General features: G+C 35.5%; 1 protein-coding gene across 5 annotated transcripts in view; it reads left to right on the forward strand.

The window, feature by feature from the left end:
* The window catches only part of hdac4 (histone deacetylase 4), a 238,771-nt gene that overhangs the window by 120,649 nt on the left and 90,874 nt on the right, over positions 1–27,248 (forward strand). For all 5 annotated transcript variants that reach the window (XM_062067611.1, XM_062067614.1, XM_062067612.1 and 2 more), the window contains exons 13-16: positions 9,152–9,341; positions 14,663–14,796; positions 16,086–16,188; positions 23,672–23,718. In XM_062067611.1, the coding sequence (XP_061923595.1) occupies positions 9,152–9,341; positions 14,663–14,796; positions 16,086–16,188; positions 23,672–23,718 (474 nt within the window). The remainder of the gene's footprint in view (positions 1–9,151; positions 9,342–14,662; positions 14,797–16,085; positions 16,189–23,671; positions 23,719–27,248) is intronic.

Genomic DNA, 27,248 nt, shown 5'->3' on the forward strand with positions numbered 1-27,248 from the left:
GACCATAGACTGCACCGGTATATAAACAGCCCCCAGTAAATTTTAGATTTTTTTTTTCATATATTAGCACCGGACTATAAGCCGAAGTTATGTACTTTGTGAAATTAGTCTTTTCAAAGAAATATTTTGTAAATGTTTATTTACATACCTTAATTGTTTCCAAACAGTGTCTGCAACACGGCAGTAAAACGGGAGATACAACAAAACATAAGTCATCGTCATGGACGCACCAGCTGCGGAATCTGACTCTCCAATCAGCTAAACAGACTCAATAATTCCACGGTGACGTTTTGGGTGAATTTACTGAGGAATTTGTGAAACTGAAACAATACAAAAATGTGCTAATGCTAACAACGTTAGCTTGATTACATTACGACAGCATGTAAACACTACTACTGTATCAAACATGTAACGGTTTAGCGGTTTAAGTATGACTCGTTTTAGTTATATTGTAAAACATACAATTGTTGCCTTGGAGTGTTGAATAAAGAAACCTTACGTGTAGAAACGCTAACGACGACTAGAAGACGGAACGGCACTTGCACTTCAGCTGCACGGCACTAAACAGAAGGAAAGTCTGTAAATGTTCAACTCGCAGCACTAGCAGTGAGCAAACTCGTCCAAAAAATGGCGCCATAGCACGAACAATAACACACCGTTTCAGTCTCTGTGGGTGTTTTATGGAAAAACTATTTATTTAACATTATGGCGTTTGCAAAGAAAAATCTATCAATTAGCCACACCGTTTTATAAGCCGCAAAGTCCAAAGCATGGGGGAAAAGTAGCGACTTATAGTCCGGAAAATAGGGTATTTTAAAAACACGTATTTTTATTCTTTAAAAGGGATCTACATTTAAAACACTTCCTTGTGGTCTAAATAACATTACTGGAAATGTTTTGCTGTAAAATGTGCATAAATCTTGCTCCACGGTCACATTTATAATCATTTTTTTTGTCTGTTTGCAAGCGGTTCGTGAGGCGTTTCCATATTGCAAATGAATTGCTCCGAAGTATCATCATTTATCTTTTGAAAATGTACACTGTTTGAGTATAAGTAAAAAAAAATTCCAGAGGCGGATGAAAATAAACTTAATTAACATTATATAGATTCACCCGGTCACAACATCTGGTACACCTACACACTCTCTGAGCGATTCAGAGAGTGCATAAAACTTGCTTTTAGCAGCATTCAAAACTTTGTCATTGTAATTATGCACATCCAAGATTAGATGAAAATAATACTTTTTTGGTGTGTTTTATCATAGCCTGACGTAGGGGGTCCGGGAGCTTTTTCTAAATGTCTAAATAAAAACATCCATTTTGGTGTTATGTCACCACGTAGCCAGACTGCAAAACCCCACAAATAAAGTGCATAAACCTTATGATTTAACACTTTAGCATTTCTTTAGCATCCAACATTGTAACATTGTTTATAAGTCAGAAAAGACAACACTCATAATACAGTAGTTTCCCTTTGCAGCTAATACATCTGTTCGTATTAAGAAGATCTTTGTTTGTGCACCCACTTAACAAAACACACCATTTTAAATGTTGCACAAATGGAAGAAAACAAAACCGCCATAGACTAAAAAATCCTTTATTATTGCACGTTCTCTTAAAAACCACATTTATGTCAACAATCACTTATGTTGTCTCACCTGTAAAGGCCTTAGTGGCCACATGCGTGGACAGCACCTTTTAGCTCTTATTTCCAAAATTGTGTACACTACTGAATTGGGGTCTTATGGCCGCTTATGTGGACACTTATACTGCCATCTGGTGGTGTCAGAAGAGTAATATATTTACATAATACACATTATTATACATAATATAACGTACAATGGAATTTGGAAAAAAAAAGTGTAAAAATAAGAATTAGCACGTCAATAAACATGACGTACACGTTTGTGTACTTATGGACTAAGTACATCATATCAAAAGATGATTCTTAGTTTTTATTCTAATTAGGGTCCAATAAGCCCAAATAGCAAAGAGAAATTAAAAAAAAAACATGTAAACAAACAGCTTGGGCTTTAAGAGGTTAATTGAGACTTAAAGGGGCTGTTTGGAACATATACACAGATGCCTAGAAGGCGCTAACTTTCCAATGTATTTTAAGCGTTACATCCTGCCATCCCATAATGACGTAACTACGTATGTACGGATCATGTGCAGGCACGATAGCTTTGGTACCGTTTTGAGTAGTTAGCTTTAGCTATCATTATATTAACAACAAAATTGTTTGTTGCCTCTCTTGGACTGCTTTTGTACTGTAGGGAAGGTATTCCCGGGTGTATTTCATGTGAGAGGGAGGGGGCCAATGCAGTCTACTGAAAATGATGGAAAGCACACAGCACTCTACATTGCAACTGACGCTGTGGTCAAAGTTGGAATTGTCACAAAACACAGTCTAAGATATTCGACACTCAACTGCCATCTGGCGGCTAAAGTCGATCGTGCACCCCCCCCCCCCCCCCGATCCGTCACGTTTTATGTGTCAGGTAAACAGGGCCATATGAATCCCCATCCTACTGTATGTGTGCACGCATTCCCTTGTGGATGAGACAATAAACACCAATAGTTTTTGTAATTAAATGAACTTAGTAACTGTGATTAATATGGACAGTTTTAAGACCAATGCGTTCTGTTAAAGCATTAATGGTAACATTAACTAACCATTTTTTAGTTTGAAAACTGCAACTGTGAGGAAGGTAACTGGGTTCCATTGTTCAGCAAGTGTACCCCCTCTATGCTATTTCCCTACCAGACCCCAGGTGGACAACCTCATATATGTACAACTTTAGACGCAAACTGTTGACCGATTACTTTGATTGAGCTATAGATCTTGCTAATATTACTATAATAATATGCTTTTCAATGAGTGCGAGGAATTTGTGTCCGATGTTAGGACATCGGACAACTTAGCTACAGCTGCATAAGGAATATCAAACAAACCATTGACTCACACAACAAAAAGATCCTGAGCACTCACAGACAAGCAACCGCTAACGACTCTAACTCCACAGATAGCTGCAATTGCAGACAAAGGATTAACTGTCAGGTAAACAGGTCCATATAAATCCCCATCCTACTGTATGTGTGCTCGCATTCCCTTGTAGATGAGACAGTAAACACCAATAGTTTTGGTAATTGAATGAACTTAGTAACTGAATGATATGGACAGTTTTAAAACAAATGTGTTCTGTTAAAGCATTAATGGTAACATTAACTAACCATTTTTTAGTTTGAAAACTGGTGAGGAAGGTAACTGCGTTCCATTGTTCATATTTTAGTAATGGATGGAGTCTGACAGCAAGTGTACCCCCTCTATGCCAGGGGTCTCCAACGCGGTGCCCGCGGGCCCCAGGTAGCCCGTAAGGACCAGATGAGTAGCCCGCTGGCCTGTTCTAAAAATAGCTCAAATAGCAGCACTTACCAGTGAGCTGCCTCTATTTTTTAAGTTTTATTTATTTACTAGCAAGCTGGTCTCGCTTTGCCCGACATTTTTAATTCTAAGAGAGACAAAACTCAAATAGAATTTGAAAATCCAAGGAAATATTTTAAAGACTTGGTCTTCACTTGTTTAAATAAATTCATTAATTTTTTTACTTTGCTTCTTATAACTTTCAGAAAGACAATTTTAGAGAAAAAATAAAACCTTAAAAATGATTTTAGGATTTTTAAACACATAAACCTTTTTACCTTTTAAATTCCTTCCTCTTCTTTCCTGACAATTTAAATCAATGTTCAAGTATTTTTTTTTTTTTTTATTGTAAAGAATGATAAATACATTTTAATTTAATTCTTGATTTTAGCTTCTGTTTTTCCGATGAAAAATATTTTTGAAATATTTCTTCAAACTTATTATGATTACAATTCAAAAAAAATAGTTTGGCAAATGTAGAAAATCTGTAGAATCAAATTTAAATTTAAAGCTTATTTCAAAGTCTTTTGAATTTCTTTTAAAATTTTTGTTCTGGAAAATCTAGAAGAAATAATGATTTGTCTTTGTTAGAAATATAGCTTGGTCCAATTTGTTATATATTCTAACAAAGTGCAGATTGGATTTTAACCTATTTAAAACATGTCATCACAATTCTAAAATTAATCTTAATCAGGAAAAATTACTAATGATGTTCCATAAATTCTTTTTTAAAATTTTTCAAAAAGATTCGAATTAGCTAGTTTTTCTCTTCTTTTTTTCAGTTGAATTTTGAATTTTAAAGAGTCGAAATTGAAGATAAACTATGTTTCAAAATTTAAATGTCATTTTTTTCGTGTTTTTTCCTCTTTTAAACCGTTCATTTAAGTGTAAATATCATTAATTATTAATAATAACATGGAGTTAATGGTAAATTGAGCAAATTGGCTATTTCTGGCAATTTATTTAAGTGTGTATCAAACTGGTAGCCCTTCGCATTAATCAGTACCCAAGAAGTAGCTCTTGGTTTCAAAAAGGTTGGTGACCCCTGCTCTATGCTATTTCCCTACCAGACCCCAGGTGGACAACCTCAAATACGTACAGCTAAAGATGCAAACTGTTGACCGATTACTTTTATTGAGCTATAGATCTTGCTTTTATTATTATGTTACTATAATAATATGCTTGTCAATGAGTGCAAGGAATTTGTGTCCGATGTTAGGACATCGGACAACTTAGCTACAGCTTTTTTGAGGAACATTAAACAAACCATTAACTCACACAACAAAAAGATCCTGAGCACTCACAGACAAGCAACAGCTAACGACTCTAACTCCACAGATAGCTGCAATTGCAGACAAAGGATTAACTGTCAGGTAAACCGGGCCATATGAGTCCCCATCCTACTGTATGTGTGCTTGCATTCCCTTGTGGATGAGACAATAAACACCAATAGTTTTTGTAATTGAATGAACTTAGTAACTGTGAATGATATGGACAGTTTTAAAACAATTGTGTTCTGTTAAAGCATTAATGGTAACATTAACTAACCATTTTTTAGTTTAAAAACTGCAACTGCGAGGAAGGTAACTGGGTTCCTTTGTTCATATTTTAGTAATGGATGGGGTCTGACAGCAAGTCTGTGCTATTTCCCTACCAGACCCCAGGTGGACAACCTCAAATACGTACAGCTAAAGATGCAAACTGTTGACCGATTACTTTTATTGGGCTATAGATCCTGCTAATTGGGGCGGTATAGCTCGGTTGGTAGAGTGGCCGTGCCAGCAACTTGAGGGTTCCAGGTTCGATCCCCGCTTTTGCCATCCTAGTCACTGCCGTTGTGTCCTTGGGCAAGACACTCTACCCACCTGCTCCCAGTGCCACCCACACTGGTTTAAATGTAACTTAGATATTGGGTTTCACTATGTAAAAGAGCTTTGAGTCACTAGAGAAAAGCGCTATATAAATATAATTCACTCCACTACACTTCACTAATGTTACTATAATAATATGCTTGTCAATGAGTGTGAGGAATTTGTGTCCGATGTTAGGACATCGGACAACTTAGCTACAGCCGCATGATGAATATCAAACAAATCATTGACTCACACAACAAAAAGATCCTGAGCACTCACAGACAAGCAACCGCTAACGACTCTAACTCCACAGATAGCTGCAATTGCAGACAAAGGATTAACTGTTTATTGCACCCCCTGATTCGTCACGTTTCATGTGTCAGGTAAACAGGGCCATTTTGAATCCCCATCCTACTGTATGTGTGCTCGCAATCCCTTGTGGAAGAGACAGAAACACCAATATGTTTTGTAATTAAACAAACTTAGTAACTGTGAATAATATGGACCGTTTTAAAACAAATGTGTTCTGTTAAAGCATTAATGGTAACATTAACTAACCATTTTTTAGTTTGAAAACTGCAACTGTGAGGAAGGTAACTGGGTTCCATTGTTCATATTTTAGTAATGCATGGGGTCTGACAGCAAGTGTACCCCCTCTAGGCTATTTCCCTACCAGACCCCAGGTGGACAACTTCATATACGTCTTTAGCAAACGGTTGACCGATTACTTTGACTGAGCTGTAGCTCTTGCTAATGTTAATATCTTCCACGGTGCAACCAGGACCTCGTGTCCTAGACGGTCTAGTCTGGCCCATCCCTGCTGCCCTCAGCCAAATTCAATCAGACACTCCTCTGCCTGTCACCATGGCGCCTATGGTGTAAGTAGACACACCTATTGGGAGAGAACACACACAATTGCTGGGTGAGACTGATGGATTCATGGAGTAGAAAGAGCACAATCATACGTCAATACTTGGGTTAAGTGTGCTGTTATGTGACACTGAACAGGATAAGCAGCAGATAATGAATAAAGTTTCCACATGCTCTATGAAATACACACTTGCTAATAAAACTATGGGAAATATATATATATATATATATTATATTCCATGCCTTGCATTAACTTGTGTAAATATGTGTGCAGTTGAACCACAGGCAGCAGCAAATAAGCTTAATGAATCTGTGCTCAAGTCGCCATCTTATGGCAGGGACGAGTTGGTGCAGCCTCAGCCTGTAAATCAGGCCTGGGCTATTATTTTGACTCCATGGGCCAAATTTAGAGAAAAAAATGTGTCTGGCGGCCAGTATGAGAAAAAAATGTGTCTGGCGGCCAGTATGTCCATCTATTTATGTGTACGTGTACATATATATATATATATATATATATATATATATATATATATATATATATATATATATATATATATATATATATATATATATATATATATATATATATATATATATATATATATATATATATATATATATATATATATATATATATATATATATATATATATATATATATATATATAATGTGTATGTATGTATGTATGTATGTATGTATGTATGTATGTATGTATGTATGTATGTATGTATGTATGTATGTATGTATATATGTGTGTATATGTATATGTATATATGTATATGTATATATATATATATTGGGCAGCATGGCGTAGTGGGTAGAGCAGGTTCGCTCCCTGCCTCTTACCATCCAAATCGCTGTCGTTGTGTCCTTGGGCAGGACACTTCACCCTTGCCCCCGGTGCCGCTCACACTGGTGAATGAATGATGAATGATAGGTGGTGGTCGGAGGGGCCGTAGGCGCAAACTGGCAGCCACGCTTCCGTCAGTCTACCCCAGGGCAGCTGTGGCTACGAAAGTAGCTTACCACCACCAGGTGTGAATGAATGATGGGTTCTCACTTCTCTGTGAAGCGCTTTGAGTGTCTAGAAAAGCGCTATATAAATCTAATCCATTATTATATATATATATATATATATATATATATATATATATATATATATATATATATATATATATATATATATATATATATATATATATATATACGTTTGACAACCCTGGTTTAAACGATGTGTAATGTTGCAGTGGCCAAAATTATTAAATATAATCGGTAAACAAAACATTTGCCTTGTTTTTAAAGAATACCTAGGCCTACTACGCTACACAAACAAGCCTTCATAGAGTCACATATTTCAATGTGCGGTACCTATATTTAAGGTAATTATTCAAATAATAACTTAGTACCATTGTTTATATTATTTATATATACACATTTATATATACATATACACATTTATACATATATATATACATATACACATACACATTTATACATATATATAAATATATACATGTGTGTATGTATATATATACACTACCGTTCAAAAGTTTGGGGTCACCCAAACAATTTTGTGGAATAGCCTTCATTTCTAAGAACAAGAATAGACTGCCGAGTTTCAGATGAAAGTTCTCTTTTTCTGGCCATTTTGAGCGTTTAATTGACCCCACAAATGTGATGCTCCAGAAACTCAATCTGCTCAAAGAAAGGTCAGTCTGGTAGCTTCTGTAATGAGCTAAACTGTTTTCAGATGTGTGAACATGATTGCACAAGGGTTTTCTAATCATCAATTAGCCTTCTGAGCCAATGAGCAAACACATTGTACCATTAGAACACTGGAGTGATAGTTGCTGGAAATGGGCCTCTATACACCTATGTAGATATTGCACCAAAAACCAGACATTTGCAGCTAGAATAGTCAATTACCACATTAGCAATGTATAGAGTGTATTTCTTTAAAGTTAAGACTAGTTTAAAGTTATCTTCATTGAAAAGTGAAGTGAAGTGAAGTGAATTACATTTATATAGCGCTTTTTCTCAAGTGACTCAAAGCGCTTTACATTGTGAAACCCAATATCTAAGTTACATTTAAACCAGTGTGGGTGGCACTGGGAGCAGGTGGGTAAAGTGTCTTGCCCAAGGACACAACGGCAGTGACTAGGATGGTGGAAGCGGGGATCGAACCTGCAACCCTCAAGTTGCTGGCACGGCCGCTCTACCAACCGAGCTATACCGTGATTTTCCTTCAAAAATAAGGACATTTCAATGTGACCCCAAACTTTTGAACGGTAGTGTATATGTATATGTATGTACATATGTATGTACTGTATATATGTTTATATATGTAAGCTGTGAAAATCTGCTGTACAGTATGTGTGTTTTGGGTCCTATTTTTTAGGAGCACTAATACAAAACCTCACAATAATGTCTCATTAAAAGCTAAAAACGTTATGGACGGACGGCCTTAAAAAAACCGGAATGGAATTTTAAATTTTTTAATTGAATGAGACACTCAGAATGTACATGAAAATAAAGAATGTGGGATTTGCAATATTAACTATGAACGATAAAATACTGAATATTGACAACATATGAACGTCACTCACCCTCTCGATCGACATATTTTACAATCAAGCGAAACGCGAAAAAAATTCAACAAACACAGCGAAATATGAACGCGAAGTGTAAAGAAACAAAACCCCTATAATCTGATACATCTTGATTTATCACTAAACTTTAGAACTTTGTTGTAAAAATATTTACCCGCATTTCAGGCTGGCCGCTCTGAAAACACTCTGTGGAAACGCTCCCCACCCACACTGCTTGGTGCCTCGTCTGAGCTGCTGTGACTTAGATTACCATAGTAACTAGTATATCATGCAAAAGCACAGATTCCAACCATTGAAATACTTTGTATAGTTCAAGACTTACGGTAATTTCGGGCCTTAATTTGCCCAGGTCTGCTGTAAATGGTATGGTTTTTTTGTGTGTGTGTCGATGCAGCAGGCAGTGCTGCTGGAGCAACAGCGGCTCCACCAGTTGAGGAGCTTCAGGTCCTCAATGGAAGCAGCAGGATTGCCCGTGAGCTTTGCAGGCCACCGCCCCCTCTCTCGGGCCCAGTCGTCTCCAGCTTCCTCCTGCTCCTTCGCCATGATGGTGCAGGAGCCAGCGACCAAGCCACGTTTTACTACAGGTCTGTTGTAAAAAAAAAAAAAAGGAACATCCAATCAATCACTCAATCAAACATTTTCTACAGCATTTTTCACGCAACCAGTGTTCGGGAAATTACTTTTAAAAAGTGATTAATTATAGTTACTCATTACTTTACCTAAAAAAATATTGAATCACTAACTGAATTACTCCTTAATAAATGCAATCAATTTCTAATATGCAGTTAAGAGACGTTTCATGAAAGCAGAGTGTGTGTGTGCCTCTAAAAGGCAGTGCCGTGTGACGTCAGCGAGAGAGCGCTCTGATCAGACATTTAGCTCAGCTGTGTTTGTTAGCGTGCCAAGTTACGTCAACAATATCGGTAACTGCGTTGTAACATACATAAAAGTAAATACTTAGATTACCTGTTACTACTAAAAATAAAAGCGTTAGTAATGCCGTTATTTTATAACGCTGGTATCACGAACACTGGTTATAACACAAAGTGTTTTCCATTAGTAAAGAACATTTAATTTAATTTATTTTAAATAAGCTCTGCTTCTCCCTACTCCTTTTCGAGCATGTTGAAAAGAGAAACTGGAAATTGTGATGTATCATGTTCAAAATAAACTCAAACTCAACTCAAAAAAAATATATACAGGATATTATTGACAATAACAAAACATGGCGTAGTACTGAGGAACGAGGGAAAATACTTGATAGACTTGATGTCTACAATGCAGTTAAAAAGGATATTTATTGGTCCTGTGTCATCAGGAGACACTGCAATGTTTATTATCAGTTTAACTGTGGAAAATGACGCCGTGTCTCCTAATGACGTCCCCAAGAGACAGCATGTAAAGATGAAAAATAATGGGAAATAAAATTGAGCCTTAGGGAACCTCACACCTTATTTCATGGGTTGCTAAGGAACAATCTGCAAAATGTATTCCAGCTATTCTCAAACTGTGGTATGTGTACCACTAATGGTACGCAAGCTCTGTCTAGTGGTACGGCACATAATCACTTCATTAAAGTCCAGTGTTTTATTTTTCTATAGTCAACTTAGGGTTGTACGGTATACTGGTACAAATAAAGCACCGCGGTACTAATGGATTCAAAACGGTACTATACTTGTTCTGAAAAGAGATCGAAACATGGGAATGGACGCATTTTGGCTTAGAAACTAACGCTAACATTGAAGCTATTGTAACCTAGTTTTATGGGCTTGCCTCTTTGTGATGTTAAGTTCCTGTTATAAGCTGTTATACAGTATATGCCTTGAGCTCTTATTTTGAAGGCGCTAAGAGCGGAAGTTGTGACACGTTGTAGTGGAGCGGAAGTTTTGAAAGAAAGGAAATAAAGTGGTCCTCGTGTAAAACTGGAGCCTCCATGTTTTTTATTTTGTAGTTTCATACAGTATAGGCGACATATATAAACCCTCGGTTACACTATAAACCAGGGGTCACCAACGCGGTGCCCGCGGGCACCAGGTAGCCCGTAAGGACCAGATGAGTAGCCCGCTGGCCTGTTCTAAAAATAGCTCAAATAGCAGCACTTACCAGTGAGCTGCCTCTATTTTTTAAATTTTATTTATTTACTAGCAAGCTGGTCTCGCTTTGCGCGACATTTTTAATTCTAAGAGAGACAAAACTCAAATAGAATTTGAAAATCCAAGAAAATATTTTAAAGACTTGGTCTTCACTTGTTTAAATAAATTCATGAATGTTTTTTATCTTGCTTCTTATAACTTTCAGAAAGACAATTCTAGAGAAAAAAAATACAACCTTAAAAATGATTTTAGGATTTTTAAACACGTATACCTTTTTACCTTTTAAATTCCTTCCTCTTCTTTCCTGACAATTTAAATCAATGTTCAAGTAAATTAATTTTTTTTATTGTAAAGAATAATAAATACATTTTAATTTAATTATTCATTTTAGCTTCTGTTTCTTCGATGAAGAATATTTCTGAAATATTTCTTCAAACTTATTATGATTAAAATTCAAAAAAATTATTTTGGCAAATCTAGAAAATCTGTAGAATCAAATTTAAATCTTATTTCAAAGTCTTTTAAATGTATTTTAAAATGTTTGTTCTGGAAAATCTAGAAGAAATAATGATTTGTCTTTGTTAGAAATATAGCTTGGTCCAATTTGTTATATATTCTAACAAAGTGCAGATTGGATTTTAACCTGTTTAAAACATGTAATCAAAATTCTAAAATGAATCTTAATCAGGAAAAATTACTAATGATGTTCCATAAATTCTTTTTTTAATTTTTTCCAAAAAGATTGGAATTAGCTAGTTTTTCTCTTCTTTTTTCGGTTGAATTTTGAATTTTAAAGAGTCAAAATTGAAGATAAACTATGTTTCAAAATGTAAATGTCATTTTTTCCGTGTTTTCTCTTTTAAACCGTTCAATTAAGTGTAAATATCATTAATTATTAATAATAACATAGAGTTAAAGGTAAATTGAGCAAATTGGCTATTTCTGGCAATTTATTTAAGTGTGCATCAAACTAGTAGCCCTTCGCATTAATCAGTACCCAAGAAGTAGCTCTTGGTTTCAAAAAGGTTGGTGACCCCTGCTATAAACACTGAAGAGCTTCTTTGTAAGAGGTGCTTAGCTCTTGCTCTTAGCACCGTTAGCTAGCTAGCTAGCGGCTAACATCCATCCGCAGTTGGTAGTGTTTGAGCTACTTCTAAATCACTAATTCTTGTCTCCATGGCGACAAAACAAAGTACGTTTCTCACAAGTATCATGCTTGCAGGGTGATGAATGGCTAAACATGCTTCACTACACACCGTAGGAGGATACAATAGCTTACTGCTAACAGCAAGATAGCGCTCATGAATGTAAACAAATGCCATGGGTGGATCTACACAGACATTGACTGTAACGATACCAAGTACAAGAGCCGTACATAGTCGATACTACGATGATTACGTCGATATTTTTTAAAATCACAAAATCTTGTGTCTTTTTTATTGTTTATAAACCCATGAAATACGTCCCTGGACACAGGAGAACTTTAAGTATGGCCAGTATATGACCCTGTAACTCAGGGGTCTCCAAACTACAGCCCGCGAGTGTCCAAAATCCGTCCCAAGTCCCAAGTAAAAAAAATAAAAAATAAATAACTAAATACATATATATATATATATATATATATATATATATATATATATATATATATATATATATATATATATATATATATATATATATATATATATATATATATATATATATATATATATATATATATATATATTTATTTTTTTATTTTTTTATTTATTTTAATAATTATTTTATTATTAAAAAAAAAAAAAAAAAATATATATATATATATATATATATATATATATATATATATATATATATATATATATATATATATATATATATATATATATATATATACATGCTTTTTTTTATCTGTCCTTTCTAATCCATTTTGTACCGTTTGTTGGAAATCATATTGTCTAAAAATGCATTTTCCCAACGATAAATATACGGAGGGTTGCTGGTTACTGGGGTTCAATTCCCACCTTCTACCATCCTAGTCGCGTCTGTTGTGTCCTTGAGCAAGACACTTCACCCTTGCTCTTGATGGGTGCTGGTTAGCGCCTTGCATGGCAGCTACCGCCATCAGTGTGTGAGCCTTGCATGGCAGCTACCGCCATCAGTGTGTGAATGTGTGTGTGAATGGGTGAATGTGGAAATACTGTCAAAGTGCTTTGAGTACCTTGAAGGTAGAAAAGCGCTATACAAGTATTGGGTTAAAAAAATGTGTCCATATAATATATATATATATATATATATATATATATATATATATATATATATATATATATATATATATATATATATATATATATATATATATATATATATATATATATTTTTTTTTTTTTTTTAACCCAATGCGGCCCCCGAGTCAAAAAGTTTGGAGACCCCTGCTGTAACTACTTGGTATAGGATTAACACCAATTGTTTTAGCAACACCCAAAACTAATGTCAAGTATCAAACAACAGAAGAATAAGTGATTATTACATTTTAACAGAAGTGTAGATAGAAAATGTAAAACAGGAAGTAAACAGATTTTAACAGTAAATAAACAAGTAGATTAATGATCCATTTTCTACCGCATGTCCCTCAAAATTTTGACGAAATAATACAACCGGATATGACACAATATGGTACTGCATACGTCAGCAGCTAAATTACGAGCCTTTGTTTGCTTACTTCCTGCTAAAAGAGAAGTTTTGTAGTATGTTTAATATAATGCATAAATTATTATTTGTTTGCAATAAGAAACACCATATGCACCATAATCTTTTCTGTTAAAATAAAGCTAATATTGAAATGTTTTTGTGGTCCCCTATATTTTGAAAAGTATTAAAGTATCGAAATACATTTTGGTATACCAAAATATTGGTATTGCGACAACCCTAATTCAAACACTGAGTTATTGTTTAAACCAGGGGTGTCAAACTAATTTTAGATCGGGGACCACAAAGAGAAAAATCTACTCCCAAATGGGCCGGACTGGTAAAATCATGGCACGATAACTTAAAAATAAAGACAACGTCAGATTGTTTTCTTTGTTTAAAAATAGAACAAGCACATTCTGAAAATGTACAAATCATAATGTTGTTGTTGTTTTTTTACACTTACATGTTGCGGTTAATAGTATTCTATTTGTATTTGTCGTCATTCATATTTTTTGAATAAATTATGTGATAATGTTCATCAGTCAACTCATTAGTGTTAATTTTCAATCTATCAAGATAAAAAAAATGATATCGGAATTAAATTACAGTTTGTTATTTATGTAGTTTGATCATTTTCCCAGACTGATGTACTAACATCATGTGGTTTATTTTGTACATATATAGCATCATCTACAAAGATACAAAGAATTGCTATTGCGACATCAAGTGGACACATTTAAAACAGCTGTTTCTTTCATTCAAACATTTCAGTTTAACTTTTATACTTAGCAAACTCATCCCGAGGGCCGGATAAAACCTGTTCACGGGCCTGATCCGGCCCTCGGGCCGTACGTTTGACATCCCTGGTTTAAACGGTGTGTAATGTTGCAGTGGCCAAAATTATTAAATATACTCGGTAAACAAAATATTTTGCCTTGTTTTTAATGAATACCTAGGCCTACTACGCTACACAAACAAGCCTTCATACAGTCACATATTTCAATGTGCGGTACCTATATTTAAGAATATTTCAGGTACTTATTCAAATAACAACTTAGCACCATTGTTTATATTATTTATTGTTCTTTATATGTACATAACAGGTGATAGTGCATAATGTTGTGCATGTGTTTATTGTTCAGGTCTGGTGTATGACTCCTTGATGCAGAAGCATCAGTGTATGTGTGGCAACACAAACAGTCATCCAGAGCATGCAGGCCGCATCCAGAGTATCTGGTCCCGCCTGCAGGAAACAGGTCTAAGGGGCCACTGCGAGGTAAGACCGGAGCTTATAAAGGTGGCCCGTTAGGATTTAGAGCAGGGGTGTCAAACGTACAGGCCCGTGGGCTGGATCAGGCCCACGAGGTATAAAAATCAGCCAAATGTTTTTAATGAAAGAAACACCTGTTCTAAATATGTCTACTAGATAGCAATTATTTGAATCTTTGTAGATGATGCTACATATGTAAAAATAAGTAAACCACATGATGTTAGTGCACCAGTCGAGGAAAATGAGCAAACTACATAAATAACATCCTGTAATTTTTAATTTTGATATTATTTTTTTATCTTGATAGATTGAAAATGAACACCAATGAGTTGACTGAGGAACATTATCACATAATTTATTCAGAAAGTATAAATAACGACAAATGAAGGTTGAATACTATTAACCGCAACATGTAAGTGAAAAAAAAAACCTAACAACATTATTGTAGAGGTCGCTTCCTAGCGGTACCACTGACATGAGCCAGGGGCCAGGCGTGCCAAGTTGAACAAAGTTTTAATGTACATATATTTTATCAAAGTCTTTTCTCTCTTCAGTCACGTCCGTATCCTCTCTCCCCTCCTGCTCCCGGCCGCTTACTGTTAAAGACAACAGATGATTAGATTAACACGTACCACCTGTGAAATCTAATCACCTGCCAGCTGTGTCTCGCCGTCAGCACTGCCATGCCCCCGTCTGATGGTGCTCCGTCCTCAGCACCATGGACAGAGGCGGTGACGTTTGCTCCTGCAGGCATCGCTGGCCACACCTCCCCCCACAATTATGATTTGTACCTTTTCAGAATGATTGTTCTATTTTTAAACAAAGAAAACAATACGAAGTTGTCTTTATTTTTAAGTTATCGTGCCGTGATTTGACCAGTCCGTCTCACTTGAGAGTAGATTTTTCTCCATGTGGCCCCAGATCTAAAATGAGTTTGACACCCCTGATTTAGAGTTATTGGCAAATAACAGGTTTAGTTTAACTCGGTGTGATACATGACTTAGTCATTCATTTATTGCCTGTAAATGTTGACAATAATGACTGTCACTGCTAATTATTCTCATAGTATAGTTTGTTTGTGATCTTTTGATGAACAGCTAAATAAAAACTAATGTTTTCATTATTTCAAATCCAAGGAGCAAAGTGGTGGTTTGACCAATAGGGGCCAGTGTTTCGCTAGTTATTGTTAAAAATGGGTTTTCCATCACTGACTGTGTATCCTGACCAACCCTGACCCGGGTGCTTGTAGCAGAGATAATATGTTGTCTTTCTGGTCCCCGTCTTTATGTGTCCAGTGTATCCGAGGAAGGAAAGCCACATTGGAGGAATTGCAGACCGTCCACTCCGAGCCCCATGTTCTTCTGTACGGAACCAACCCACTGCGGCAAAAGATGGACTGTACGTATATCACTTGTTGGCACAAAAAATGGCAGTTCGGTTTCAGTATGAGACCATGCCAACTGTTATGTTCTGCCAAAGTGTGGATTAATTAAAGCAAGATGTAACAGGAAGGTTGGAAAATTGACGGATGACGCTGTGGACATGTTGGAAGGTGTTTGTGGGTGAACACCTACTTTAAAGGCTATTTATCATCTTATCCACTGCATATTAAAGTAGATACAAGGCCACCAGTGTCGGCAATATTGATACTGATAGTTTGTTATCGAAATTTCTCAAGTCCATTAGAACATTTTGTGATTTTGCTTTTTAATTTTTTTTTAATCATTATTATGACATAGGAAAACTATGTTATTTAATCTTTTTCATCTTAAATCTTTTTTAATTTAACATAATAATAAATATGAAGAAAATATTATATAAATACATACATTTTCAGTTCAAAATATAATTTCTATACATTCTGTTCTAATATTAATCTGTTTCTATCAACCTATGCTATTTCTTACCTACTCTTATTTGTATCCTATTCTATTTGTATGTAAAGTTATTCCACAGGTCAAAACATCACAATGTAACTTGCAATGTTATGTTGTGACACGACACAAACATATATATATATATATATATATATATATATATATATATATATATATATATATATATATATATATATATATATATATATATATATATATATATATATATATATATATATATATATATATACACGTTAGGTTAGAAAAAAAAAAAAAAAAAAAAATATATATATATATATATATATATATATATATATATATATATATATATATGTATATATATATATATATATATATATATATATATATATATATACATATATACACGTTAGGTTAGAAAAAACACAGAGGCTATAAAATCCCTTCAAGCAGGGAAACCTGTGAAACAGGCTTGTAGGGATGAAATTATATATATATATATATATATATATATATATATATATATATATATATATATATATATATATATATATATGTATGTATGTATGTATGTATGTATATATATATATATATATATATATATATATATGTATATATATATATACATATATATATATATATATATATATATATATACACACGTTAGGTTAGAAAAAACACAGAGGCTATATCATCCCTTCAAGCCTGTTTCGCAGGGAAACCTGTGAAACAGGCTTGTAGGGATGAAATAGCCTCTGTGTTTTTTCTGACCTAACGTATTATCCGCACTGTATAACAGATAAACCACAGAAACCTCGACTATATATATATATATATTTAATTTTTTTCTTTGCAAAGCAGTCTGCTGAAAATGATGAAAAGTGCCACTCTATATAGCAACTGACGCTGTGGTCAAAGTTGGAATTGCCACAAAACACAATTTAAAATATTCAACACTCTCAGCTAAAGTGGATAGTACTCCCCCCCCCCCCCCCCCACACACAATTTGTCATGTTTCATGTGTCAGGTAAACCGTGACGAATGGGGCCATATGAATCCCCCTCCTTCTGTATCACACTCATGTTGAAGTATTATGTACTCACTGTTGTTCTTATAGTACTCATTGGGCTAAATCTGGGACCTCAAATACTAAATTCCGTACCATCTCATTTGTGCTGGTATCGCAATAACGTTCCTTGAATCCTATTACGTACTTTTTATCGACAAACTTGTTTTTGAACAACAATATATAAACACAACAATGTAAGACAATGGAACAATATAATAGACATTTAGTAGTGTATCTAATTGTTTGAGCAAAATAAAGACGATAATGCAAACATTACCAAACAAAGGCAGGGGTAGGAGTATTGGCCGATACCATATTGACCCAATACGATATCAACACGAATCATACATACATTTATTATTTTGTGTGTAATGTTAGAAAATGTTTGATACAGTTAAATTTAGTCAAACAGAGAACAATGATGGGTATGAAAAACACTAACCTATTTATTATTAACCGTCTGATTACCGTAATTTCCGGACTATAAGCCGCACCTGACTATAAGCCGCACCAGCTAAATTTAGGGGAACATACAGATTGCTCCATATATAAGCCGCACCCGACTATAAGCCGCAGGGTTTTGATGTGTAATTACCGTAGTATATAGGGGTTCCTGCTACCACGGAGGGGATTGTCGGGACAGAGATGACTGTTTGGGAACGCAAAGCGTCCCATTTATTAACAATAAATCTTTCAATCATTCAATCAAACTTTCACATCTTTGACATGGCGAACAGCATTCGTGCAGAGTACAAATAATACAACGGTGCAAAGTAATACAAAGTGCTCACCTGTACGTTATCAAAATAACCAGCCTACCGGTATATGAAAAGTCAGTCGTTAATCATTGTGTCATCGTCTTCCTCCTGCGTACTAAAACCACCGAAATCCTCTTCGTCGGTGTCGGAGAAGAACAGGCCGTAAATAAGCCGCACCCTTGTATAAGCCGCAGGGACCAGAACGAGGGGAAAAAGTAGCGGCTTATAGTCCGGAAATTACGGTATATATTTTTTATTAGTTTATTTGTCAGCGCACGTTATTACATAAATTCATCACAGTCAAAACAATAATAATATTAGTACACAAGGCCACACACTATACCAGGGCCCTGTAATCCGTGGGGGCCCGTTCTTGCATGAAATAATGCATGAAAAATTAATGAATGTTTCATATTAAATTTTACCGCAAACATATTGCTATCCCCTTCCTGCTCCGTCATAGAAATATAAGAGCAACGTTCCCTAGACATTGCCACCTTCCATTTGTATGTTTAAATGTTGTTGAATGTGTTATTTCCCACTATATATATAAATCATTGAATACTGCCTTCCCAACAAGTTTAACTAAAAAAAAATGTCTCAAATTAAATTCAAACTTTATTAAAAGATAGAAACATTGTTTCAAATATGGATATGGTTATGGTTTTAGTTTATTTCTAACATGCATACAGATAAAAACAGTGTGGAAAAAAATCAGCGGAATCAGTGGTAGAGTGGAGACTTAACTGATATTTGGCAACACCTAGTGGCCACAGTAATTCATTAAGTTAAGATCATGAAGTATTAAATTGAATGGTGCGGACACATTTGTTACTGGATACTTTCTAATAAGCTTCTGCCTTGGGGACTTTGTATCTGTAAGTAATATGTAACTATGATATTTCACACTTGTTTATATTGACAAATGTTGTGTTTTAAACTAGAATATTGTTTAATTAAGGACATATGTTATTCTACACCAAACAAATCATCTATTTATTATTATTCCACCCAAAATCTTGTATCCGATCGGAACTGCTTAGGTATCAAAACATTCAGCTTGATGGAGAATGGTGAGCTCCCCCAAAAATTTAAAATTAATTATAACAGATTGCCCGGAATTCCCGGTTTTCTGAGTAATGTTTCCCATTTAAATGAATCGGTCATTTTTCGAACTTACACAATCCCCACATTTTTCAACCAACTAGAACTGTTCCACCAATCCACTTACCTTGGACAACTATTTTCCAAGTTCAAAAAAATTCCAGGAATTCCCAGAAATCCCTGTTTTCCTAAGCCCTATTTTCACCCATTTCCAGAAAGTTTTTACAGTCCACATATTTCAACCGTTTTTGACCCTTCCACCTTCAAAACATTCCTCTTAGTTTTTGATTTTTTCGTACAAATTCGCGGTTTTCCCGAGATTCCAGGAATTCCGAAATACCCATTTCAATTCAAACTGTTACTCGTCAAACATTTTTCAACCGATGCTAAAAATTCCAACACCAACCCGTTCATATCATCTAGGACAATTGTGCTAGTGTCAATATTTTTAAAGATTCCCGGTTATCCAGAATTTCCCAAATTTCCAGGAACTTCCCATTCAAATGAATGGACATATTCATAGTTCTACAAAGCCCTAAATTCTCAAAATATTGCACCATTTTAAACCTGAATCCAAACTTTCAACCATCCATGTTTTCCCTTCCCCCAAATTCCCGGTTTTCTCAGAATTTCCGGTAATTTTCTCCCCATTGACAATGAATAGGAAATATACAATCGACTGTATATCCCACATTTCTCATCCGATTTGAACTGTTCCAACATCCACGCACTCCACTCACCCCAGCAATTCCACCCAACATGTTTCACGGTACGGAAAATTCCAAGATTACCCGGAATTTCCAGGAATTTCTCCCCATTGAAAATGAATGAGCAATATATACAAACCAAACCTCTCCTTATCCCACATTTCTGAAACGATTCGAACCGTTCCAGCATCCACACACTCCACCACCGGAAATGCAAATTCTAGTTACATATGTTGGTATGTATGTCTTGTCTAGCTTGTGTGCTATTGTGTGCTTAGGTATTGTGTAGCTGCTAACTCCTAGTAGCCTATAGCCTACCATGTGATATCATGCAATTGGCTCTCTTTCAAATCATGTGACTTGTTGCCCCCAAAGCTATCCAGTGAGAAAACTTAGCAAAATAACAATATCAACAATATCAAATAATCATCATGCCAGTATCAACACTAGCCACACCACATGTAACAACCATTCCAACAGAGGTGTGAAAATGTAATATGTGAATAAAGTCAGTTTATTCAACCAGAAAGAAATGTGAAATGTCAGAATGAACTGGCATTTGATGAGCGAGCGTGTACTATTGTTTACTGGGTTGAAGTCTGGTTTCTTTGTTTCCTAATGTTTTCATTTGATTCTCCACCTATCCATTAATTTTCTTGAACACGGTCACGGGTGAGCTGGAGCCTATCCCAGTTGAGTTTGGGCGTGAGGTGGGGTACAGTACACCCATGATGATCGCCAGCCAATCACAGGGCACATTTACACAAACAACCATTTGTTATATTTAGAGTCTCTAATTATCGTATTTTCCGGACTATAAGGCACACTTTAAATCTTTTTTTCCCCCTCAAAACTCGACAGTGTGCCTATATAAACCCGGTGCGCCTATTGTACGGAATTATTCTGGTTTTGCTTACCGACAACCTCGAAGCAATTTTATTTGGTACATGGTGTAATGATAAGTGTGACCAGTAGATGGTAGTCAAACATAAGAGATATGTGTAGACTGCACTATGATGGCAATATGACTCAAATAGATAACAGCAACATTTTATATGTTCCATTGAAAATATAGAACATTACACACGACACTCAAAAATCTATCAGAATGTTTTAGTAGGACTTTGGTAAGCTATGAATCCGCACCGCTTGATGGATTGTAGGCACATTAAACATAGGAGTATTATTATGGTGTGTGTATAAGGTAAGACATTATCTGGCATTTTGTTTCGCAATATTATGCAAAAACAACTTTTCTAACCTTCTGGTACCTGCTGATCTGTATTTGGGATCTGCATAAAGCCTGAAAAATTGCGTGCGTCCGCCTTTGTAGTCCGTGGAGACACCGTAGTCGATAAGCTTTTTCTTTTTCTCTATCTTCTTGTTATGGGACATTCATCCTCCGCTGTTGCCATTTCTAATATAAAGTAGTGTAAAGTTCTTACTTATATCTGTCAGTATACTTGCCATGAAAGCACCAAACATACCGGTGTAGTGAGTTTACATTATTCACCCAAGGAACTTTAGTTATTAGAGAGTTCCGGTCGGACGGTTTTTCACGGAACACATTTCCGATGTTGTTGTTTCCGGATGAGGAGATGCTGCTCCGTTATTGATTGAAGTAAAGTTTGAATGTCATTAAAACAGTTAGCTCCATCTTTTGACACTTCTTCCACTCCCGTCCTTGCACGCTACACCGCTTCAACAAAGATGACGGGGAGAGGATGCTGCCGAAGGTGAGCCACGTAAATAAGACCGCCAACAAAACGGCGCATCCGGAAGAGACTGTCAGAAAGCGGCTTGAAGATGATCTGTAAAACATAATCTATGCAACATTTTGACAAAAAAAAGACCCACCATTACTTGTTATGTAAACCACGAGGAAGTGTTTTACATTTAGAAAAAAAAAAAGATGATAATATGAGTCCTTTAATGCGCCCTATAATCCGGTGCGCCCTATGGTCCGGAAAATACGGTAACCTAATATGCATATTTTAGGAATGTTGGAGGAAACCCACACGTACAGGGAGAACATGCAACTCCAACAAGAGATTTGAACCCTCGATCTCCTGACTGTGCGACCAACATGATAACCACTAGGCAACCCTTCCAATTCTCTCACACTTAATTAGAGATGTCCGATAATATCGGTCTGCCGATATCATCGGTCGATAAATGCTTTAAAATGTAATATCGGAAATTATCGGTTTCAGAATGATCGGTATCTGTTTCAAAAAGTAAAATGTATGACTTTTTAAAACGCCGCTGTGTACACGGACATAGGGAGAATTACAGAGCGCCAATAAACCTTAAAGGCACTGCCTTTGCGTGCCGGCCCAGTCACATAATATCTATGGCTTTTCACACACACACAAGTGAATGCAATGCATACTTGGTCAACAGCCATACAGGTCACACTGAAGGTAGCCGTATAAAAACTTTAACACTGTTACAAATATGCGCCACACTGTGAACCCACACCAAACAAGAATGATAAACACATTTCGGGAGAACATCCACACCGTAACACAACATAAACACAACAGAACAAATACCCAGAACCCCTTGCAGCACTAACTCTTCCGGGACGCTACAAAATACACCCCCCGCAGCCCCCTACCCCGCCCCCCCCCCACCCCACCCCCCCAACCCCGCCCACCTCAACCTCCTCATGCTCTCTCAGGGAGAGCATGTCCCAAATTCCAAGCTGCTGTTTTGAGGCATGTTAAAAAAAATAATGCACTTTGTGACTTCAATAATAAATATGGCAGTGCCATGTTGTCATTTTTTTCCATAACTTAAGTTGATTTATTTTGGAAAACCTTGTTACATTGTTTAATGCATCCAGCGGGGCATCACAACAAAATTAGGCATAATAATGTGTTAGTTCCACGACTGTATTATCGGTATCGGTTGATATCGGTATCGGTAATTAAGAGTTGGACAATATCGGAATATCGGATATCAGCAATAAAGCCATTATCGGACATCTCTACACTTAATTAATCCATGCGTATCTAATAACCGTTATTTTATGCAAAGCGATGCCAAAGAGGCTTAAAACGAAGAAATACTGTAAGATTGAAGGCAAATTAATGAATACATAATAATTTTGTTATAGTGTGTCCAAACAAAGTAGTTCATATACGTGCCAAGTGTATGTCAAATAAAATGGAATTGTATCAAAGGAAAAAAAGTGAATTATGTGTGGATTTTAGAGTGACACTTCTTTTTTACTGATAAAATGAGGAATATGGTCAGGAAGTCGAATCCATAGTTTTCAGGGTCATGCAAGCATTCATAAAAGCATAGAAATGTTATTTGGTTGAAGTTTTCAATTTCTTTTGCAACATCTTTATTCGTGTTTTCTTCCTGGTTCTTTGTCAGGTTCTACGAGTCCGATGTTTGTGAGATTACCCTGCGGAGGCATTGGGGTAAGTCTGTTTTTCTGTGCATTTCCTAAGATGCACTACATAGTTAGATAGCACCGAATTATGGGCCCCACACATAAGAATCCTAAAGGGCCCCCTGTCACTACCTAATTTGTACCGGAAGATCGGATCGGTCTAGGCAAGCGCAAAGAATACGTCACTTCCTGTCAACTACGTCATCGTTACCATGGTTTTATTTTTTTTGTAATCTTTATTATTATTACCAATAACGTCATAAAAAAGATTACATACAAAACTACAAAAAAAACATGTTTTTTTTAAGAATTCAGTTTTTATTTTTAAACCATATGGGTTCGTACAAAATACGTTTTACTACCCTACATCAAATACATCAATTTACAACACTGACAATTTAAATGTCTACTTTTGGTTAAGCCGTAGGTATAGATGTAGGTTATATGCCTTGTTTAAAAAAAATCTACATTTGAAAAATAATTTACACGATGAGAGTCACTGTCGCCCCTATGTGTCAATCATTGCAATGACAGAGGAGTAAAAATTGTTTAAATTGTAACGATAATACTCTGTATACTGTTGTCGTCTTTTATGCTATGTAAGCTATTCATTCTATACAAAACATTAATAAAACATTCAAATATTACAGCACCTCTCGTCACAGAAGCTCCGTTGTAAAACTATTGCGAGTCCAGGAAGTGACGTATTATCCGCGCGTGCTTGGACTGATTGGTTCTTCCCGGACTGATCGGGTAGGGACATCCCCTATCCCACCCGAAACCCAACTTCACCGCCCCATAAACAGACTTGGTATGTTTACATGCACTAGAAAATTAATTATTGCATGGATTCGGTTGAAACCAGCTTTTTAAAACACATGTAAAAATATAGGATTAACATATCTACAGCAACTGTAAATTATGAACTATAAACCGCTACTTTTTTCCTACGCTTTGGACCCTGCGGCTTATAAAACAGTGCATCTAATTTATGGACTTCTCTTCGCTACATGCCATATGTTTTGTGTTCAATAGTTTTCATTAAACTCAAGCAGAGACAGTGTATTGGTGTGTTATTGTTTGTGCTATGGTGACATTTTTTGGACAATTTTGCTCACTGAAGGTGTTGCGGGTTGAAAATCCACTGCCTGTTTAATGCACTTCCTGTTTTAATGCCTTAAACCCGAAGTAAAACTGTCCATAGCATTTATGTTCAAAATTCTTCATTCATCCCCCCAAAACAATTCATACTTACTAAACTGACCCATATGTGACGTCTCTAGGAGTATATTCATGCATATTTGTACGTGCTATCGTAATAAAATGAAGCTTGCATCGTTAGCATTAGCTAATATGCTAACACGTCTATGAGTGTCTGTGTTAGCATCATTAACTTACAATGGCATTATTTTTGTATTGTTTCCGTTTCACAAATTCCTCAGTAAATTCCCCAAAACATCACAGTGGGGTTATGGAGTCTGTTTAGCTGATTGGAGAGCTAGCTTCCGCAGCTAGTGGGTCCATGACGATGACTTCTGTTTTGTTTAATCAGCTGTTTTACTGCCGTGTTACAGGCACCGTTTGGAAACAAGTTAGGTATAAACATTTACAAAATATTTCTGTGTAAACAACTAATTTTGCAACGTACATATATGCGGCTTATATATATGAAAACATATATTTTTCTTCTAAAATTTTGTGGGTGCGGTTTATATACCAATGCGGTCTATAATCCGGAAAATACATTAAAAAGCATCTAATTGAATTTTTAATTATTATTATTTTTATTTTTTTATTTTTTTTTTACAAAAAAGTGCAGACAAAGTGACCAGAATATACATTTAAATAATTCCATGACCTAAATGTTTTCACTTAAATATGATTATAAATCAGTGTAAAGTAGAGATTAGCTGTTACACATACTGTAGGAGTTTTAAATATGTAATTATTGTTATGATTATATTATTGTATTTTCATGAGGTAAGGTCTCCCCCTTTCTTCGAAACTTAGTGATGCCTCTGTTTGTAACTTTATTGGAGGGTCTTTGAATGCACCACAGTTGTGAGATGCAAAAGTGAAACTTGTACATACGTTGCCAAGAGATTTATTATATGTTTTCCCTTATTTCTATCACCTCACCCCAGTTCCGAAAAAAAAAAAAAGTGAGCTTTAATGATGTTTGAAGTTAGGTTTCCGCTATCCAGGTGGAATGAACCATTTTGTATTGTGGATATAAAGTGTCGGTACATTTAGGGACTTTTGTACATTTTGTGTGTTTCTTATTTTGTTTTTGTTTTGACTATGCTTATATTTGACACATTTTAAATTATATTATATATTATGTCCATTGCTTCTTACATTTGATTTAATTTTTTTACTTAAGTTCTTGCTATTTTGGCCTTATTGCTTATGCTGTTTTTGCAACAATACACCAAGACAAACTATTTGAATGTGTAAATGCACTAAAAATGATTCTGATTGTGAAGTAGTTTTAAATCAGGGGTGTCAAACTCCTTTTTAGCTCAGGGGCCGCATGGAGGAAAATATGTGCACCCGCGGGCCGGACTATAAAAATCATGGCATTAAAACTAAAAAATAAAGACAACTTCAAATTGTTTTCTTTGTCTTACTTTGGCCAAAAATAAACAAACACATTCTGAAAATATTAAAATAAAAATATAGAAAAAAATACCAGCAGCGGTAAAGTTTAGATCCATTAAGGAAAGAAAAAAGTGAATAAATGTTTATAACTGAATACATTTACATATGCATAAAAAAACATTTTCTTTTGTATAATAATTTTTTAATGAATTAACATTTATGACATTCTTTTTTCCAAAACACAATATAGAATGTGTGATATAACAGGATAATGCATACATTTATCATTTGTTTTCAAAACGCTTATGAAAAAGTGACACCCCAAAAATTTACAGTGGGACCCCATTTTTATGACTTGATGGGGTCCCTGGGAAAATTCCTAGCGCCAACACTGATGGAGTATTGGTGCCTGCAAAATAGCCTGCGGGCCGATTTTAATACTTAAAAAAATATCATCCCTGGGGCCATAGATAAGTCATTTGGCCCGCGGGCCAAAACTTTGACACTACTGATCTACAAAGATACAAATAATTGCTATAGCGACATCCAGTGGACACATTAAGAACAGCTGATTCTTTGATTCAAAAATTACAGGTTAATGTTTATCAGAATCAGAAGAGATTTTATTGCCATTGTTTGAGAACGGGTTCACAAACTATGAATTTTATTTGGCGCAATCGTGCAACATAAAACACATAACACAGAATTAGAGATGTATTTATGATATTATCGGCCGACAAATACTTTAAAATGTAATATTGGAAATTATCGGTATCGGTTTCAAGAAGTAAAATTAATTACTTTTTAAAACGCCGCTGTACGGACCGGTACATATCCGGTAAAACACGGACGAGTATACTCTGGACTGAAGCTGTGTGCCTTCATTGTTTTTGTAGCTGTTGTTTCCAGGCATGCTTAAAAAATAAATAAAATAATGCACTTTGTGAAAGTCAAATT

Source organism: Entelurus aequoreus, linkage group LG13 (genome assembly GCF_033978785.1).
Source record: "Entelurus aequoreus isolate RoL-2023_Sb linkage group LG13, RoL_Eaeq_v1.1, whole genome shotgun sequence".
Lineage (NCBI taxonomy): Eukaryota > Metazoa > Chordata > Actinopteri > Syngnathiformes > Syngnathidae > Entelurus > Entelurus aequoreus.